General features: G+C 42.2%; 1 protein-coding gene across 4 annotated transcripts in view; it reads right to left on the bottom strand.

Moving 5' to 3' along the window:
* Positions 1–6,535: 6,535 nt before the first annotated feature.
* The window catches only part of PIK3R1 (phosphoinositide-3-kinase regulatory subunit 1), an 81,400-nt gene continuing 67,366 nt past the window's right edge, over positions 6,536–20,569 (bottom strand). For 2 of the 4 annotated variants that reach the window (XM_081090010.1, XM_081090009.1), the window contains 9 exons: positions 13,391–13,493; positions 12,551–12,649; positions 12,267–12,447; positions 11,884–12,009; positions 11,116–11,258; positions 10,703–10,879; positions 10,537–10,605; positions 9,746–9,916; positions 6,536–8,665 (listed from right to left, as the gene is read on the bottom strand). In XM_081090010.1, coding sequence (XP_080946136.1) covers positions 8,476–8,665; positions 9,746–9,916; positions 10,537–10,605; positions 10,703–10,879; positions 11,116–11,258; positions 11,884–12,009; positions 12,267–12,447; positions 12,551–12,649; positions 13,391–13,493 — 1,259 coding nt within the window. In that variant the 3' untranslated portion in view covers positions 6,536–8,475. Of the gene's footprint in view, positions 8,666–9,745; positions 9,917–10,536; positions 10,606–10,702; positions 10,880–11,115; positions 11,259–11,883; positions 12,010–12,266; positions 12,448–12,550; positions 12,650–13,390; positions 13,494–14,870; positions 15,279–16,995; positions 17,715–20,569 lie in introns of those variants that run through there. The other 2 variants (XM_081090012.1, XM_081090011.1) reach the window with 2 other exon arrangements.

Raw genomic sequence — 20,569 nt, 5'->3', positions numbered from 1 at the left:
AGTAGCTTCCCTGCCCTGGTTGGAGTCCAGGGACTGCAAGTCTCATTGTTTGAGGGCCTGATTAGGCAAGAGTGTGTACTGAACGTCCTGGTCAGGTGAGGCCACCAGTTTTGCTCTGAAGACAGGAAAAGCCGTGCTCTCTGTCCAAGTTCCACTGTAAGCAGGGCTGTTGGATGCCCTACACAGCTTCCCATCTCTCTGGTAAGGTTCCTAGTCGGGCAGGCTGTATTCTGCAATAAGAGGGCCATGAGTTAGTTTCCCTGCCCAGGCACGGTGGGAGAAGCAGCTCCAAGGCCGCTCAGGTTCTTTGTTTGTAGTTTTAACTCAAGCTGACCTGTGCCCCAAATTCCCGGGCTGTACAGGGCCACTGGCTTTGCTCTGAGAGCAGTCAGCTTTGCCTGCCTGCCTCTTGGCTCGAGCATTGCTTGGTTGCAAAGCTTCCAGGTGTTTTCACCAGCCCTTCCTGTCAGCTGGGGTTGGGGGCCACACACCACACCACAGTGGGTGGAGCTGTGGCTCAGCTCTTCTGCCTGGGTGTGGCAGACCTAGCTCTAGGGCCAGCAAAACTCCTCAATTAGGACTCAAATCAGACAGGCCTGTACCCTGCCAAGGACCCTGGTCAGAATGCACCACTGACTTAGTTTTGCAGATTAGCAAAGCTGCTGGTTGGGCTCTGCGGGTAGGAGGGTAGTCTGCCAAGATCTGGGTGCTGGTTGTTGGAAGGCCCTCTCCTCTTCCCTGTCACAATCAGAGTCCCAGTAGTTGAGCCCTGCAGAGTCCCCTGTGGGGCAAGACCAGAGTAGGGGTTCCCAAGAAGTGCTCCACAAGGCTGGGGGTAGGGGCTAGAGGTCACCCCTGAGTTCTCTTTTCCCACTGAGGTGACATAGGCCCAGGGAAGGGTCCGCATGTAGCTGTCCCTCTTACCCTGGTAGTGTAGTTTCTCTTGGTCTCTGTGGTGCAGGGGATGCTTCAGCCTCACTCCTGAGTTCTAGGATTCTCTGAGTGATGTCTTGTCCATGAGTAGTTGCTAGTCGTTCTTCTGTGAGGGAGAGCTGTCAGGAATGACCTACGACACTATCTTGGTGACGCTCTTGTCAATGATAGCCTGATAGCCATTCTAGCAGGTGTGAGGTGATACCTCATTGTGGTTTTGATTTGCATTTCCCTGATGATTAGTGATATTGATCACCCTTTCATGTATCTATTGGCCATTTGTATATCTTCTTTGGAAAAATGTCTATTTATGTCCTCTGCCCATTTTTTTTTTCCAACCCTGTCTTCTAATTCACTGATCTGATCCTCCGCTTCCCCTAATCTGCTGTTTGGGACTAGGTTTGGCTTTTTGCGAATGGGCACAGCTGTTTGAGACTAGGTTCAGCTCTTAAGGGCTAGGCTCCATCTTTCGGGACAGGCCTTGGTTCTTTGGGACCAGGTTCGGCTTTTTAGGAATGGGCACAGCTGTGTGGGACTAGGTTCAGCTCTTAGGGACTAGCTCCAACCTTCGGGATGGTCCTTGGTTCTTTGGGACCAGGTTCGGCTTTTCAGGAATGGGCACAGCTGTGTGGGACTAGGTTCAGCTCTTAGGGACCAGCTCCAACCTTCGGGATGGGCCTCAGCTGTTCGACTTCTGCTCCTTTTTAAGTTGGGTTATTTGTGGGGTTTTGTTTTGGTTTTGCTATTGAGTTGTATGAGTTCTTTATATATTTTGGATATTAATTTCTTATCAGATACATGGTTTGCAAATATCTTTTCCTAGTCTCTAAGTTGCCTTTTCATTCCACTGGTTGGTTATTTATTTATTGATTGATTGATTGATTGATTGCTGTGCAGGAGTTTTCTAGTTTGACATAGTCCCACTCATTTAGTTTTTATTTTGTGTGCTTTAGGTGTCATGTCCCAAAAAATCTGTTCGAAGACCCATATCATGGCCATTTCATGGCCTTCCCACTTTACAAAAGTGAGGTGGTAGAATGAAAGGGGGTGGGAGGGAGACTATAGAGACAGCAACTTTCATTAACCAAAAGAGCAAGAGAGTGGTTTCAGAAATATTTCTTAGGCAATAATTGAAATTTCAAACCATCACATACGTTTCAAAACAACCTTTATTCTGTTTGAGGCCCTAATACAATGCATTACAGCAACTTAAAACAACAAGACATAGCTCCATTAAATCTATAGCTTGAACCAAGTGTCAAGGAGGCACACTCCCCCCGCCCCCCACCCAGGTTGCCTTGTAAAGGCAAAATTACATAGCTTTTTCCCTATGTTTTCTTCTAGTAGTTTCATGGTTTCAGATCTTACAGTTAAGTCTTTATAGAAATCTTACTTTTAGACTTTTTGAAGGACAACTTCAGGAAACAGTTTTTTAATGGGCTGACACAGGATCAGATCTTAACATAGTACACTTACATGCCACTCGCTGTGTCCTAGAGGATTTGCAGGCCACGTTCTCTGACCCAGTGCCCTGTGCTTTAGTTAGATGGGCAAGGTGTCATTTCCAAGCATATGCCCCTCCACATTATCAAGAACTTGGCTGCCCATTATGATACAGCTGAAGTGTAGCTTTAAGGCATCTGCACGATAAGTGGGCCCTCATCCTGCTAATGCTTTCTTGGGCATCATCACTGACAACACAAAGGGCCAATACTCAATCAACAGCAGTGGTCTGCAGTCACCAGTCATCAGTCACATTGTGGGTTGTAACTGTGATCAAATTGCAAATGGAGAACTTGGGGGAGGGGAGCACTCTCATTCAGTGTGCTCTGTTACAACGTACACTCTAGAAGCAGTCCTGGAGACTGACTGTCTAGAGCAGTGATGGCGAACCTTTTGAGCTCGGCATCAGCATTTTGAAAAACCCTAACTTAACTCTGGTGCCGTGTCACATCTAGAAATTTTTTGATATTTGCAACCATAGTAAAACAAAGACTTATATTTTTGATATTTATTTTATATATTTAAATGCCATTTAACAAAGAAAAATCAACCAAAAAAATGAGTTCGCGTGTCACCTCTGACACGCGTGTTATAGGTTCGCCATCACTGCTCTAGACTCATAACCTTATTTCATAGATATGGAGGCCCAGACAAGTAAACTGAGTTCATCACGTTTCCACAGCTGGTTAAAGACAGAACTAAGACCAGCTTGAGCCTCCTAAGGTGTAAACCAGTCTATTTCCTTCCTGTGGAGAGCCTACACTATGAGCATAAATTGTATAAAGCATTCTTATATCACTCATTGATGTACTAGTTCAACAATCAGGTGACCTTAAGTAGTCAGTCTCAAACTTGAGTGTGCGTTAAAATCACCTGGAGAGCTTGTTGAAACAGATTTGCTTGGTCCTGATTGGAGAGTTAGTAGGCCAGGGGTGGGGCCCTGGAATTTGCACTTCTACCAGGCAAATCATCAATGAAGGATATAAATACGCTTTATATAATATATGCTCACAGTGTAGACTCTCTACAGGAGAGAAACAGACTGGTTTACAGCTTAGGAGGCTCAGCAGCCAGAGGCTTAGACTGAGAGCCCTAGGGTGAGGTTGCTTAGACCCCAGAGAGGGTCTGCCTGAGGAGCAGGAGCCACACAGGAGACTCACTTCCTGGCAGCCAGAGGGCAAAAGACCCTGGGAATACGGTTCTCTGGGAGTACAGAACAGAGCAGGGGAAAACTGCTTCTGAGTTACTGCCATACACAGAGAATCCGGACTCATTACTTATGTGCCCCTCATCTCCATTACCAGACCATGTCTTCATGTCCAGGGCTCTCTCTATGCCCACAGGTAAAGTCAGCACCACATATATATATAGGATGTTCCCCCAAAATGTATAATAATTTGAATAATTATTAAGGCAGTGCTTATTAAGATACATTTCCTTGTCAAAATGGAGTTATCAGCTGTTAAAGTGTGTATACTGTACAAGCAAAGTGGCATTCATTGTCATAAATTCACTCAGCAAGGAAAGTGACATAGGAGTTATTTCAGAATCAGAATACTTTTTATCTGTATTGACTAGATGCCACAATGCGAAACCTGAATCTGTTGTGTGGTTGGCTCTGTCTGCAACTCCATGTCACACTCTGCATGCTGCTCAGTGCCTCATGCTGCCCCTGTGGGACAGACACACCAACTCAACAAACCATAGTTTGTAGAGAGCAATTCTGAAGGTTTGGAAGTGGATGGTGGCGGGATTGAGGGACGATGGGTATTCTATTTTCTTATAGCAAGAACATGCCTTGAAATGACATCACCTAGAGATTATGTCATCATTAAGGACATGGTGTAATTATGTAAACAACACTAAGCAATCATTCATGTGACCGCTTTTCATGGCCTTCCCACTTTACAAAAGTGAGGTGGTAGAATGAAAGGGGGTGGGAGGGAGACTATAGAGACAGCAACTTTCATTAACCAAAAGAGCAAGAGAGTGGTTTCAGAAATATTTCTTAGGCAATAATTGAAATTTCAAACCATCACATACGTTTCAAAACAACCTTTATTCTGTTTGAGGCCCTAATACAATGCATTACAGCAACTTAAAACAACAAGACATAGCTCCATTAAATCTATAGCTTGAACCAAGTGTCAAGGAGGCACACTCCCCCCGCCCCCCACCCAGGTTGCCTTGTAAAGGCAAAATTACAACAGACCATCACATCCTCCCTCTCGTCAAAAGACCAACGTTATTTTAACAATGTCATATAAACAGATTTGTAAAAACATCGAACAGACCGTAGCTTTAAAAAATACACACATATAAATGATTTTTTGTTTTTGTTTTTTTTAATAGCAGCATCCTGGGTAGCTAATGCTATCTCATGGTGACAAGTTTAATGTTAAGTTAGATAGTGTTTCCAATTTTGTTCCCTCCCTACTCACACTAGTATTTTATATAACTAGATGTTTAAAAAATAAGAATTTGGCATTTTGGAACTTTGTCTCATGTGAGGCATTGTGCTTTTAAACTGCCCCTTTCTTAAGTGACCCTGAACTCAGATTTCAGGGTCTGCTTTCCAGCTGACTTGGATACCATGCATAGCAAAAGCACAGTTGTTAAAACCAGCAGAACTTTTCTCCCAGTAAGGAACATCAGTAGGACTTCCCAAACACATTACTAGTTCATAACCAGCTACATGACAAAGCAATAGGTTCCCTATAGTGACAGCTCACATACACACATTTTGACTTGACACATTGAAAACAAGGATTTCCAAATTAAGCGAGGCCAGCTTCCCAAAAGGAGTTAACTTTTAAACACAGGGGGGGAAAAAACGCCAAAAAATTATGAACTTCTCACTTCACTTGCAAACAATTTTCACCTTTGTAAGACAAAACAAAGCAAATTCACAGGAAAAAAACCACCCATACACATATACAAGAACTGTACTAGACATTTGCTTGTTTGCACTTGAACTCAACTGTGGATCTGTTTTGGCTGAAAGGTGTACTGAAAACACAGTCCATGCACATATACATATATACATATATCAAGGGCCACGAAGTTTTCAGATGTTGCAAACACATGCTTTTTGCTTTTTCTCACGGTTATTTCTCTTGTGTCTAATGTCAGGTCCCAGTGCTCCCACCTTATAGCCCCGTCATAGCCTCTCTGAAGCCTAGTTCTGGCTTTATTTTTAGGATGCCAGCTTGGGTAGGGGAGATCAATGCATGGCTAAGAAAACGTCTCAGAGCACCTCTGCTGTATCCATTCATACTTGTGAGCCACTGAGACGATGTTGCTGGATGACTGTCTGAGGAACCCAGAGAGCCCTGCTGGTCAAACATCTGGAAGGACATAGGTGGTGGGCACGCTACACACAGTCAAGAAGGCACCTGGCAGAGGGGTGACATCACAGGTGTGTAACTCACTGTGATATGGAGTGAGGAATCCTGCCTTTGCAGTGCAAAGAAAATCTATTGTTTGTGCTTGTGAGATGCAAAACTAAGGCAGATGCCTACTACCATGTCATCTTGCAAAATGTTGAAGCAAAAACACTAACAAAACTATGAAATGTATTGTTAATGAAACATTCCATTTCAGATCTTATATTTTGGAAATTAAATGAAAATTATTTATACTTAATAGCATACATGGATGTGCTACCAAAAAACAAAACAAAACAAAAAAAAACAAGAACAAAACCACTCTTGTTTACAAGCTACTATTAACTAATTGTTAAACTTCTGTGAGACATGGAAGGATAGTTTTAAACTAGACACCCAGACTCAAACCAGGAGAATCGTCAGTTGTCTGGAGATGAGAGAGAGGTGGTCAGATCAGTACAGTCAAGTCTCAGGCTGACAGTCTGGCTGTCATGCTGACTATTGCTCTTGATATGAGTAGCTTCATGAAAAAAGGACCAAAAAAAAAAAAAATACATTTTACAGTTAAGTCAGCTGCTAGACACATTCTTTCAAAAGAATTTTTAAAGGAACAACGTTAAGAAAACCAAGTTCCCTCACCCCAATATTTGAAGGAAAGAGAAATAAAGGTATGAAATTGTAAGATTCCATCTTAATCCACCAGCGTAGTTGACTATGGTTATAATTATCCTTTATTCCTCCCAATACATGCACAATTTCCACGGAACAGAAAGGCTTTTTGCGTATGTGAATCAGGGAGGCCTCTCACTCATGCCCCGAATTGCAGAGATGACTCTAACACCCCTTCCTTTTCCCCACAGTGAAGTATAACACATGCAATTATTTGGATGAATGAGAAGGACTGTTATTACGATTCCTGAAATGGCCATGACTTTAACGAGTTCTACACAGCCCAGAGCAGTAGCAGTTACCATCATGCCTCTTTGCTTTATGGTCTAAGGTGAATGGGAAGCTAGGAAAATAACAAACAGCCGGATAAAAATCTTTTCTCAAATCATGTTTTCTCAAAAACGAATGTTTGTTGGTTGTAACAGTAGTCTAATGTTAAAAAGAGACATTTTCTAAGTGTAGCAATTTAACCTTGAAATCAGTGTTCCCAACGAGGGTCAGCACTGGAACATCCGACCAGCCGAGCCGCACGGGTCAGAGCCGTAGCAGATGTGTAATTGTCACAATCGGTAATAACTAGCAGATGAGAGTGGGAAAGACTGAAGTATACGCAACTTCCCTCTGCAGTTACCTACTTTTTCTCTAATCATGAGAAAGAGAAAGTGCATTCCACCACCACCCCCCACCTGTACAACCTTTCGCTATATCCCTCCTCCCCAGATTCAGGAAGTTCACAATTCTTTATGAAACAAACATTGCCAGGTACCGTATTTTAAGAGTTTTGAAACAACATTGTCGAACTCCGCGACACTTTTGTCATATTCATATATCTTTATCTTTTTTATTGAATAAAGCAGCTTTGAAGCTTATCAGGCACTGCCCAACAAAACATTTAGTCCAAAAAATCTGTTAGGAACTTTTTAACCTTGGACTAATAGCCAAGTACTCTGTACAAGAAAAACTGTAAAATATTTCATAGTTTTAATTCTGAAGCCTTTTTAAAAAACTGGCATCCTGTACATTTCTTCTTAAAAAAAAAAAAAAAGTAAAAGAATAAACAAAATGAATATTAACACAAAAATCAGGAACAACAGTATTTTCAAGCAACAAAAATTGGGGCAGGGGAAGCTTATTCTGAACGTACATCTAAAACTGAGATAACAACTTAATGAAAATTAGGAATTGCATAGCGCTGTGAATTTAGCCTTCAGCAAAACAAAACAGAAGCTATTTGGTATTGATACAAATCCATCTATTTGATAGTTAGTCATCCAATATTATGTACATATTTTATATACTAAATGTCACTTGAAGTCCTGTTTTCCAAGTTCCGTTTTTCCAATGATAGGTTTTGTTTTTTGTTGAAAAGTTTAAACAAAACGCTTTCTGGCACTTGGCTGCAACAGAATTTCCTCCGAACACATGTGAGCTGACGTTCGCCCCAAAGTGTCCCTTGTGAGTGGAAGTGCCTTTCTGCTACATATCGTTCATTTGTTAGGAAAGGAAATAATCCACAGTGCGAAGTGTCTGGGTCCACCGTGCACAGCAACACCAGGCTAAACCAGGCTGGACCGAGCGCTCCCGGGCCAGGGCTCCACAGCCCCGTGCATCCTCGGTCTCCAAGGTCCCAACTTTGAGCTGGTAAAGCTTCAGAAAGCATTAACGAGCACCATGGTGAAGGCCTCTTTGTCCCTGCACGCAGAGATTTTTGCATTTATTTTTCTCTGTGTTGTGGTGGCTTTAAATTAAACCAAAAAAAAAAAAAAAGGAAAGGAAGGTTAAGCACTCCAGATAGGCAACGTCTGGTCATCGCACAGCGCTGGCTGCATGTCTTCCCCTACTGCTTTCTTTTTGTCGAAAGCTGCAGGCCCATCTGAAGACGTGGTCTCCGCAGCTCAATTCACAGGCCAGGCTGGAGAGGAGCCCCGTGCTTTCCGGAGGCCTCGGGCGGTTGAACATCAGGAGGAGGACCGGAGGGCACGCTTCATCGCCTCTGCTGTGCATATACCGGGTAGGCTAGTGTGACGTTGAGGGAGTCGTTGTGCTGCACGAGGGAGGTGTGTTGGTAATGTAGCACCAGTTCTTTGAGGGAGCTGTACAGGTTATAGGGCTCGGCAAAGCCATAGCCAGTTGCGGTTTTGTTTATGACACAGTGCTTTACCTCGCCGTCCACCCTAGAGAGGAGAGAGAACAAATGCATTGTGACCTTGACCGGGACAAACCGTGACGCGGCTAGGCGTTTTTAACAAAATCATCATCAAAAAGTACACTTGACACAGGCCGGGGCCCACGTGGGCAACTGTCCCAGGTGAACTGCCAGACTCGTGGCTTTGCCGCCTACTTACTGGCTGAGTGACTTGGGTACGGAACCCAGCTTCACTGAGCCGCTGTATTTTCATCTTTAAAATGGTGTAAGAGGAGCATGATAGTAATGTGTGTCACCAGGTGGCTTTGAGAAATGAGATGATGTGCACGATGTGCTTGGTAGAATGCCTGGAATGCAGCGAGCACGCAACAAGCGGGAGCCGCCGGCCATCAGCGCCGCGGTGTGACCAGAGGTGTGACTAGTTATTAATAGGATCCCTTCTCTCAGGCTGGCTTTCAAGTGTCTACATGTCTCTCCATCTTGGCACTTACGCAGAGCTCTGCTCACACCTCCTTCCTATAGGAGGTCTCCGTAAATGAGAGAGCTTGCAGGGTAGGATGTGTTTTTAGAGCAAGCAAACTCTAACATGGGCCAAATAAACGAGCCATGCAGCCTGCGGGCCCCGAGTTCGACATGCTTGTTTTAGAGCCTCACACTCTGAAATGACGCCAGTGACCCAAAAACTCACTGTCCACTCAAGGTGCTCCCTGGACTATTAAGAAATCAACAGAAAGAAAATATGCCAGGGGACAAACATGTCTTCTGGGTGTAATTACCTCAAGGACAGTTCCTGATGGGGACTTTTCACCTGTGTGTGGTGCTCTTATGTGAGTTACCTCAGATTCTATACTAGCCTCGAGGCAAACATTGCCATTTACATTTTTAAAAAAGACTTAAAGTAGTTCCTGAATTGGTACCCAAACAAAGCAGGTTTCTTTCTACTAGACTCTACTGACAGGCAGACTTTAAATATCATGCCTGTTTTATTCCCTCTTCTACACTGTGTGCCATAAGATTCTTCCAGGTTAGAACTTTTCACCTCCCTCCCCATGGCTGGCGGAATGAACCCCCCTCCAGGAGACAGGAGATGTGGGCGGGAGATACATACACTACAGAGCAGGCGTAGCAGCCCTGTTTACTGCTTTCCCGGACCAGGAAAGTGCCGTCTCGCTTCCCTCGTAGTAGGTTCTCAGCCTTGTTTCGGTTGCTGCTTCCGACATTCCAGGTCTTCTCGTCATGGTGGGGCAGATCCTCATCATCCTCCACCAGTGAATATTGGCTGAGGAGGGAAGGGAGGAGGTTCCTAAGTGAAATGCATGGAGCCACAAGCCTACCCTCACCTCTTCTACCTCGGTTCTGCCCCTCCTACAAGCAGGCCGGACCAGCGATCACCGGTCTGACCCAACCAGCCCTCCCTCTCATCTAGGGAGGGGAGCCTTCTAGGTAACTTCCCTGGACAAAGAAAGAGTCAGTATTAAGCTCAGGTACCTGGGCAGAGAGGAAGGTATTAAACAATCCTGTTTGTCCAGTTTAGATCAGGAAATTGATGTTCTAGGAGGATTGCCAGCTTTCAAATAATTCAAACAAAACATATGCTTAAGCTTCAAAAACATACTAAGCCTAATTCTGTCCTTTTTTTAAATTGTTCCAAAAATATGTTGGGACATCATTGTGGGCACAGTGTTGGAATAGGGGGGTGGGGGAGGGGAGTCTGTATCTTCCCTCCCTAAACTCTCCCTTTAAAATATTCTGGATAATGAGACTGAGTTTATACATTTTCTCCTACAAGATGTTCCAAACTCAGTAAAATTCCTCACTTGTTCTCTAAATAAGGCAAGTCATGCATTTTCCTAAAATGAAAAAAAAACCCTGCTGCCTCCATCTGTGGTAACGACTTACTCTTCAGTGTTTTCATTGCCCAACCACTCGTTCAACTTCTTCTGCCGAACACCTTTCTGCGTCAACCACCTGAAAAAGAGTTTCAGAGAGAAAACGCATTCAGAACTTAGCCTTAATTTTAGCCACTGGCAGTCATACCCTTGCGGGTTCCGTGCCCACCACTTACATCAAGTACTGGTCTCTTGTCTTTCTCAGTTGGATGAGGTCGGGCTTAATGCTGTTCATGCGCTTGTCAATCTCCCGATACTCAGCTGCCTGTTTCTTCAAGTCTTCCTCCAGTCTTCTTCTGCTGTCCACAATTTCACTGATCCGAGACTTCAACTTTTCATAATTATGCATAATCCTGCAGGCAAGAGAAACGCACCTGTGATCACCCGAGTTCATCATGAAGGTATCCCCCAGTTTATATGAAAAGGCTCCCTGTGGAGCCCCAGCCATTTTCCTAAGGCAAGGGATGCTTTGCTTTCCCTTCCCGTTGTTTTCTAAATATGCACAGCACAGAAAGCAAGATCATTTTTAAGCAGTTTAAGAATATCCTGGTTATCTCTAGGAGAACAAAGGAACACTCCTCTGACCAACCTTTGTATTTCTTTCTCATTGCCTTCACGTTTAAACTTTTCTATGTACTCTTTACTGTAGCGCTCCTGTGTTTGGCACTGTTCTTCAAATATTTTTATGGTTTCATTAAATGCTTCAATAGCTGTTCTTTTCATTTGGATTTCCTGCAACACAATATTAGTAAGACCATGTCACACCTTTCGTAGAACAGGTGATTTCTTATTGTGAGAGACTCCCATTATGATTATCTAGAATGTTAAGTACTTTGTTAGCAAGGTGGAACTCTAATTCATAGCATCACTAAAACACTATCACAAAAGCACACGCTTCCTTTGGGAATTATTCCAGTCTATGGAAAATGACTACCTGACAGTTTCCTAAGTTTTCATCTTGGTTAAAATCATGCCACTTTATCAGCAATTCATGACATCCGTCTTGCCCTTTACTCCCCCTGCCGGTCCCGATGGTTAAATCCCTATTTCTGATATTAGCCAAGTCCCACAAGTCTGTGGACCTTCCAATCTAAAAATAATTCTTCAATCAAGAATTATGTCAAAGCAACTTAAAACTCACAGTAACCTCTTCCTTTCTCTTGTAAACTTACTATTCTGATACTTATAGGCTTCATTTACAAATAGAGATATAATGAATAAATTACTAGAATAATCCACAATGATTCACAAATGAGCTCTCAACCTTTTTATTCTGTTTTTGAAGCTGACTAATATGCGTTAGGTTTTAATAACTAACACTTCTAAAATTATAATGTGATTTTCACAGAAAACTCACCTGGGAAGTACGGGTATAGTCCTCATATAATCTATCATATTCCCGACTTTTTTCTTGAAATTGAGTGTTATATTCATGTAATTTTTTTCCTACAGCTTCAATATTATCTTCTTTGACAACTTGATCCTAGAAGGATTAGAGAGAGCAGAAGAAAAAGCAATTCAATGGATAAGGTATGTAATCAATTAAGAACTATTTAACCAAATATCTGACGTGGAAAAATCCTTAGAGTATTTTATTGAACTACTCTGAAATTGTAATTTTGTGATTACAAGTACAAAGCTTTTCAAATTTCATTTCATGCAATTTATCTGCTTCTAAGTGTTTCTAAGCACTGAAAGTACCTTATTTAAATGACATTAACAATGTGAGCATTTGATTACCTGTTGGTATTTGGATACTGGATAAAGTAACTTCACATCCAGCTTGGGATTGTACTGAGCTAGAGATTCATTCCGGTAGTGGTTTATTAATTCAACCACAGAGTTGAAGGTTAATGGGTCCGAGAAGCCGTATTTCCCATCTCGGTGAAATATTTTGATTAATTTGTTATTTCCTCCTTTCCTGTAAATACAATATGAATGTAATGGCATACAATTTCCTTTAAAGAAATGTGTTTTAATGTCAACTTGAACCACCCCGGCTTTGCCTCCATTCTCTGACTCACCTTAGTGTAAGAGTATAATCTCCGTGCATTTTAGTAGATGCATCTCGTACCAAAAAGGTTCCGTCAGCTGTATCTCGGAGTTTTTCATTCACTTCCTCCCTGATGTGAAAAGAATACAAGACAGGGCTTACCTCAAGGATTTAGTGATTATCTAAACAGACTTAATTTTTAGAGCAATTTTATGTCCACAGCAAAACTGAGCATAAAGTACAGAAAAACCCTCTAACACCCTTCCCCTATAGATTTATACTTATTAATTACATTTTCAAAGCTCAACAATTTATTCTTATATAAAAAATGTTACAAACTCCATCTCATTATAAACAGGTGCATGGGAGTTAAAAAAAAAAACCAACCACCTACTTTCACTGTCCATATAACTGTGGTACACGTTTTTATTTTTTAACCAAAGATGCTAACAAATCAGCAAATCATGATTCCAGAAAGGTTTCCTGCCCATCCCTCCCCGCTTAAAAACAAAAAGCTAAGAATAAAAATGCCACTTTATTTTACTGTGTGTGAGATAATCGTATGAATTCTTAGAGTTCTGCGTGACAGGAGTGCCTGCACGCTGCCTTGGGCAGGGCCACTCGTCCCGGTGCCTCCCTGACATCTGTCAATAATCGAACTTCTCAGTGTGTAATTTCCGGTGGCACCAGCACCCACAGCTCTCCAGCGTCTCAGTGACTTCTCTGGTAGCCTTTGGAAGGGAATCCAGTATGCTTCAATGCTTATATTGGATGATATCCTAAAAATGGAACTTAGCAAGCTGGTGCTTTTCTTTCTCTTAACCTAAAGCTCTCTATCGCTAGTGAAAACGAAGCGTTTCTGTGGGCTTACCTCGAGATATCTCCCCAGTACCACTCGGCATCTTGTAAGGACATATTGTTATTCATACCGTTGTTGGCCACAGTAGTAGGTTTTGGTGGTTTAGGAGGCAGTGCTGTAGATTAAGGAGAAAGGAAAAAGTTGTTTGCGACCCCAAACTAACATTTTAAAACAGACCTAATTTCTTTGGATGAAAGTAGAGTGTGACATACAGCAATAATTCAGAATTCCATGAAACATGCAAGATTGTTTTCTTCTAAAAAAAAAAAATCAGAAATCTTTCAGAGTATAGCTCAAAGAGAAAAGAAACTGAAGAAAACAGCTTGGAGATTAATGTGAATTTCAGAGTAAATCCAGAGTTGTGCCATTTTCTACTTCTAGGTTCTAGTTATATTAAAGTTGCATGCCTGGTCAAATCCAGCTGAAGTCAGAAACCATGCATGCACAGTGAGCAGGAGGAATCACATGGGTTGGCTTTAATTTCCTCCTGTTTAATTAGGAGAGACAAATTTGGCTTCTGCCCTCCACAAATGCTGGTGTGGCAGAGGCTCACCTACAGCAATATGTTTTCAGAGGAGAGTTAGTATTTCTCATCTTAGTATTTCAGGCACTGTTCTGCCAAAAGCCACTCTAAGAAACTCATCCTTGACCTAAATCTCTTTAGTGTTAATTTTTTATTGGAGAAATTGTGCTCTATATGTCAACTGATTAAAAACTATATTCCTCTTTCTCAATGTCAAATCAGTATTCATATACCAATTGGTGACAAATGAAAGGCTGTGGTATTTCTGAAATTTCTTCATTGGGAAATGGGCTAATAACATAGGGATAAAATAAGTTAGAAAGCACAATAAACCCAGGATTTTTTAGCTAAATTCTAAGTCATAAGTTTTAAAGCACAGTTACGATTTTAATTTATGTGAAATTATTTCAGAAGTCTGTCAAAAGACTATGTGATAAAGACTAGGACTAAGGAATGGACAGCCAACTTCTCTTCTCTTTATAGTATCCTAAGATAGTATCTTAAGACAGGAGGCAAAATCTCAAAGTTTGATTTAGAACAGTTTCCGGTCACCTAGAACTGAGTTGCAATCATTGCTACATTTTACATGCTTTCTAAAGTACCAAGTGCTATCCCCACAAAGTATCACACTGTTCTCCTCCATTGGCAACAGAGAAAAGCAGCACAAAGGAGACATCAATTCAATTACAGGAACGCTATACAACAATATAACCCAAATAGCAAAAGATCTTAACAAAAGACACCAGTGAAAAACGGGCATTCCATTCATATCCATTCAAGTAAGAATAAGCATTTACCACATACAATCTGATCTGCCTGCTTCCACAGGCTATGATCAAATGAATTATTATTAAATTAGAACAAATTAATAAAAATAGAAATCTAAAGAGGCTCTATTACAGAGTTGTCAAAAAAAAAAAAAAAAGCCACAAAATTAACTAGCTTTCTACAAGAATACTGCAGTATTACCTGGTGGATCCATTTCTATATAAAACATCAAGTCTGTGCCACAATTTATATCTGTCTTAGCATATTCTAAATCCAGGTCTTCCATATTCCAAACAGTGTTGTACATTTGTGCGAGAGTTTCCTTGGCTGAGCTCAGTTATAAGAAAAGAGTCCGGCTTTCTTTGTAATGGTGTCTTGGAATTCATTTTAAAACCTATAAGGGGCTGCACTGTAACCTATTACATCACACAGCCCAGCCAATCAAGTCAGAAAAATGTCACCAGACCACTCCTGCTTCATTATTTCTCTTCTGTATCAGCCTTAGCACAACCCCAACCTCACTAAGCTACATTTAATAGAACTGCAACATATACATGCTCATCGTTTCCAAAAGCTGTTTAATTTGACTGTTCTCCTCCAGCAGTGAGTTTTCTAATTCCCTTTTTATTACTCCTTGCAGCTTGGTACGCTCCGCTCTTGGCAGGGTGACAAAAGCTGATATGCTGCAGCACGTAGCTTTTTTCCCCTAGTGCATCTGGGTTTTTAGATAGCCCGATCATTCCTTGGTTTAAAAATCTTACAAATGCATGAAAACGGTGTACTTAAGGTATATTTTACAGTCCTTAAATACCTCCCATATGTATTAAAAGCAGAAAGGACTCAGGATATTTAATCTCAGTCCTACGTAAAAACTCAAACACTGTCACAAGCGTACCACATTAGAAAGCTCAAGTACAAGGAAATACATAGGCAAGCTCTCCTCCTCGACCAAACACTGCAAAGTCAAAACTACACTTTATGGACTAACACTGGAAATTCTTAACAGGAATGAAGAGGTCTGTTAGCAGAAATAATCAACAGAACTGTCAACATCATTAATGAGAATTTTAATGTTACTGCCTAACAAGACTGGTCAAGGTAAGCTGTCTTCCAAATAGAAAGAGGCCATACATATCAGAATGCAGAGGGGGAGAGCTGTCTCGGCAAAGTATTCTCACCGGTGAACCCATCCTGGGATTTATTGTGTTAATGCTGCTTGGGTGGGCGTGGGGATGATGTAATCACTTTTTGGGGAGTTGGGGGTGGAAAGGGGGCTTTTATCTCCTCTACCTCAAATGCCTCGCACTGGGGAGGACTATTACTATTCCTTCTTAGCAGTACTTAATGTAAAGACATCAATTCCCCTATAAGCCTAATTATTAATCTTTTTTTCTTCCAAGCTGTTCTCTATATAATCCGGCTGCTCTTACTGGAGCCTAAGGTACATTCCCCTTAAGAAATGGTCCCTCTTTGCAATAGGATGAGAGGGAAGGAAGAAGGGGGGTGGGGGAAGCCCTCACCCCATGTAAATGTGGCTGATTTAAAAAACTATAGTGGGCTCTGTGATCTACATAGTATTTGTGTGATTAAAGAGCACAGAAGCCCTAAAAATTTACTCTTAGACGTTCTATCCGCGTTGGCATCATAAACTATATAAAAGAGCAGAGCAAAGGCAGGCCATTCTCTGAGCACTATTCACTTGAATCCCCTCTCTAGTTTATAATTCATCTTCTCATTAACCATGAAGGCAGGCTCAGCCTAAAAACCCTCCCACTCACTTTTCTATTTGCCTAAGAGCTTAAGTAAACCTAAACTCAAGTAAAAGTGGCGGTGGTGGTGGCCTCAAATAAGATTCAGAAAGAAATCTCTCGGTTTAATAAAAACAGTGATACCCCCCACCCCACCCCCACCCCCAAGGAAGGGAGACAAGTTCTAGCCTCCAACAGAGGGCCACATGCCCTGGAAGCACTCGGTGCAAACCAGGGCTGGAAAGGGAGCCCATGTGGCACAGGGAGCAGGGAGACAGGTGATTTTCCACGTCTCTCCCAGGCCTGGCCAGGCACCAACTTCCAGCCCGGCACTGTGTAATTACCTCCTTCCCGCTTCCACCCTAACCCCATCCTTCCCCCACACTGTGCCCCTCCAGGAAAGGAGTATCGCCCTCATCTGCCATCTGCCCTCCCCAGGGAGTGCTTAATCAATCTCTCTCTCTCTCTCTCACAGAACTACAAAAAAAAAAAAAATACACCACAAAAAAACCAAACAACAAAAAACCCTAATGCAACAGCGAAGGGGCAGAGAAGTGCACAAATTAAAAGCAACTTACTTTGCAGGTTATGCATTTCAACGGTTTCTCTTTGAAAGCCTGTATCCGACAATGAAAAAAAAAATCCCAAAAGCTATTCTTCCAGCCAGCAGGACCAGCCCCCGAGGCTCCCCCCGCGGCTCTCAGGCGGGCGGTGCTGGCTGCCAGCGCGCAGGACCCCTGGGACCGAAGGAGGATCGCGCCGCTGCACCCTCACCGGCTCCCCGCGGAGACAGCCGCTGGACGTGGGTCCAGTACCCGGGAGGGAAAAGGCACCGGCGCTCGCAGGGCTCTCTCAGATAAAGATCGCGGCTTCATGATTAACTTGGGCAGGTTCAAATATTTGCTGAGCCAGGGATTTCGGGGAGGGGAGGAGAGCCCAAGTCAAAGTCAAAGTTGTCATCTGCTAACAAGTGGCCAATGCCAGCCCAACTCGCTCATTTTCACCGAGGAAATGAGAAGGCCATTGTGCGGGGACCTAAAATAGTCTCTCTAACTGGCTGCGGCAGCGCGCTCGCTGGCTCGCCGGGCTCAAGTGGCCACAGTGAAGCGAGGCACTATGCGCAGCCAAACACAGGAAGTGGCTGAGCTAGTTCAGCAAAAAATAGAATCAAAGCCCTGCTTGTAAAGGCCTGAACCCTCGGAATGGCCCAGAACACCATGCCTTGCTCAGTCCACCGCCTCCCACACCCAAGCACAGGCAGCCCGCAGGTGTAACAGGAAAGCCCTACCAGCAACTGGGCAGGAAACAGGTCTAAAAAAATGTTTCAAGTCCTAGGGAAGATGACTCTAACTCTGCATCGATACCATGCTCCACGACCACATGAAGACTGAGAGAGAAAACCCCAGCTGCAGCTACTTCTATAGTCAATTGCAACGTGGGCTTCAATAGCCAGAGGGTTTTGTAATAATTAGGAGGGGTGTCTGCATCGGGTTCATGCGATGGCCACATGGAGCAAAGGATGGGAGAAGGGCAAGCAGAGGGAATACCTTTCGGGAGGATGTTTGTCCTCTATTTGAGAAAGGTGCAATGAACCAGACTTAATTAAAATTTGACCTCAGAAACTTTTCACTCGTATCAGCTTGACTATTACTCCAAGAACCAAAACATAATAATCATACCTTTAAAACCAGACAGCAATTTAGAGATGACTTCAAGCAATTCCCTCATACTACACACACACACACACACACACACACACACACACGATTCTGATCAGAGGGGTAAAGTGGTTTGCACAAGATTATAGCAGGAGGACCAGAACTCCTTTTCCTCCACCCACTGGCCCTGCTCTTCACTTCCCTCTGCCAGAGAACGTAAAAATTAACAAGTGAAACTGAAGCTAATGTCTTCTAAGCCACATACCAGAAATTTCACACTTGCAACAAAACTGACTTTTTATTTTCTATTTGTAGCTTATCTAAATTTTTAAAAAGCTACCTTCAAATTCTCTTTGAAGAAATATGGGTGTGGTCTCTAACATCCTCAGATTCTGTATAGGAAGGTGACCCAATGGTCACATGCAGGGATAAAGATTGAGGTGCTGATATAATGTCTACTACACCGGCAGGAACCGGGGAGCCGGTTTCAGGATTACTTGCAACATCTGGGAAGCGCTGCTGCACTCACAGTGAAAGTGACTTTACAAACTTTTCGTTGGTGTAACTGGGGAAAGATCTCCATTTCTAATGAAAACAAAAACTGTGTGTAAGTGCATCTTCCGGCTCCTGCCCAGTGATTACAGGGACCCGTGGTTAGTTCAGAGGCTACCCTTGCATCGTGAGCAGCATAATCTTGCTCTATTTTTAAAAGTCTTTCTAAAGCTAGAAACTTCGGAAACACGAGTCTCTTAAGCATACCTGTCTGGAGGCACATGATGATTCATGCCAAAACCTTCTAAGATTAAAATGCTTTCTAGTCCAACAATATATTTTCTGTTTCAGAAGAAAATTATCCACTGGAAAGCAGTACACCCTCTACTTACAGAAAATTCTTAAAATAGATTTGTAAACTTTGCTTAGAATTTCTCACAATATGTATCGTCATCTACCATAGAGGTTCAATTATATTACTGAAAGTGTGAGCTGGGTCTTTCCCTCTTCAGTTTTAGTGGTGGAAAAGTGATCTGCAGACACATGCTCTTTATTAGCTTAAAAAGGGAGCCCTCTGCTGGTAGAACAGAGTCAGTGACTTCTGCTTGGGAAAAACCAGGCAAGTTTCAGTACTTTTCATTCATCTCATATTACATCCAAAATTTCACACAAAATAGATGTCCAAATGTCACTTAATCTATATGATTCACTAACAAATAACTAATAAATCAAATGCACAGATGTCATAACAACGTAGGAAATATTTTTCATGTGGCTGCTAAGCTCTTGGATGAAAACTTATTTCAGCATTTATCTGAGACTCAAAGACAGCCACCCTGGCGAACTTACACACATAATTAAAAATAAACTTTAGCCCTCCAAATTCTTCAAGACAATATGTCTTACTAATTTTCCTTTTCCCAAAGTTTGGTAAAACTCATTTCTGAGGCAAACATAGTTCATATTTCACTTCTCATCAGGTCCCTTAACCACTAAAAATACCTTTGAAAGTTATAGACTGAACATTATATTCATATGTGCAAATCACCATCAAATCACGATTGTTTAACGACCACCATTCATCCTGCACAACTTCTTACCTGTTTTGGTGGGCTATCATTTCTGAACAAAAGGCCACTTAAAAAACAAACAAAAACATGAACCCAAATCATCCTTTAAGGGTTAAATGAATGCCTCCCTTTATAATTTAACTTAAAACAACTTAGGACAAAGGGGCTTTTCAGGATGATGCAAACTCATCACTCCATATCTGGCTCTTCTAATCACCCTGCATGGAGAAGACTGTCCATTTGAATTTCTAAATAAACTCAGGTTTGCATATGCGCAAAAATGACATCCTACCAAATATCTGAAAAGGTGCATCCACTGCTTAGTGGAGTGAAGAACTCCTGCCCTGTCATTTCCCCCCCAGCCACTGTCTCTGGACATAGAAGGCTGCACTGTGAAATCAGAAGTAAAACTGAGCTGGATGCCAACATACGCACCCTGAAATGTTTCTTTTTCAGAATACAAGTAAAATTTCCTATTTTTCAATACATAACCCTGATGGCTTGCCTCTGTTTACTCCAACCCATCTAAATGTATGCATGCATTTTTTTTCAAGGTTTCATTTCTTAACTTTAAAACAACCTCTAATGTCAGACCACATTTTAAATTCAAAAAAAAACACAAATCAGAGAAAAGTAAAATTCTTTGAATGTCATTTCACTCTACCTTAGTGCTTTAGTCCTGGTTGAAAGGCAAGCCCAGAGAATTTAAAACAAGATTTATGAATCAGGCTCTTTAGGATGAATGTTTTGCAATCCCCCAGTGGTTAAAAATTAACTCTGACAGGTGTAAAAGGGCAGGGGGAGAAAGAGTCATTTATTTTCCTCTCTGGACTTGAGGTGCCATATCAGACTTCAATTATGCTACATTAATATTTCTGAATGTATCCATGAAATCTGAAATATGTAAATATACTTAGAATGGGTTTCATTCA

The sequence above is a fragment of the Myotis nattereri genome (assembly GCF_964212035.1).
Source record: "Myotis nattereri genome assembly, chromosome: 4".
Lineage (NCBI taxonomy): Eukaryota > Metazoa > Chordata > Mammalia > Chiroptera > Vespertilionidae > Myotis > Myotis nattereri.
The sequence above is the reverse complement of the archived record's forward strand: the minus strand, read 5'-3'. Positions and strand labels throughout refer to the sequence as shown.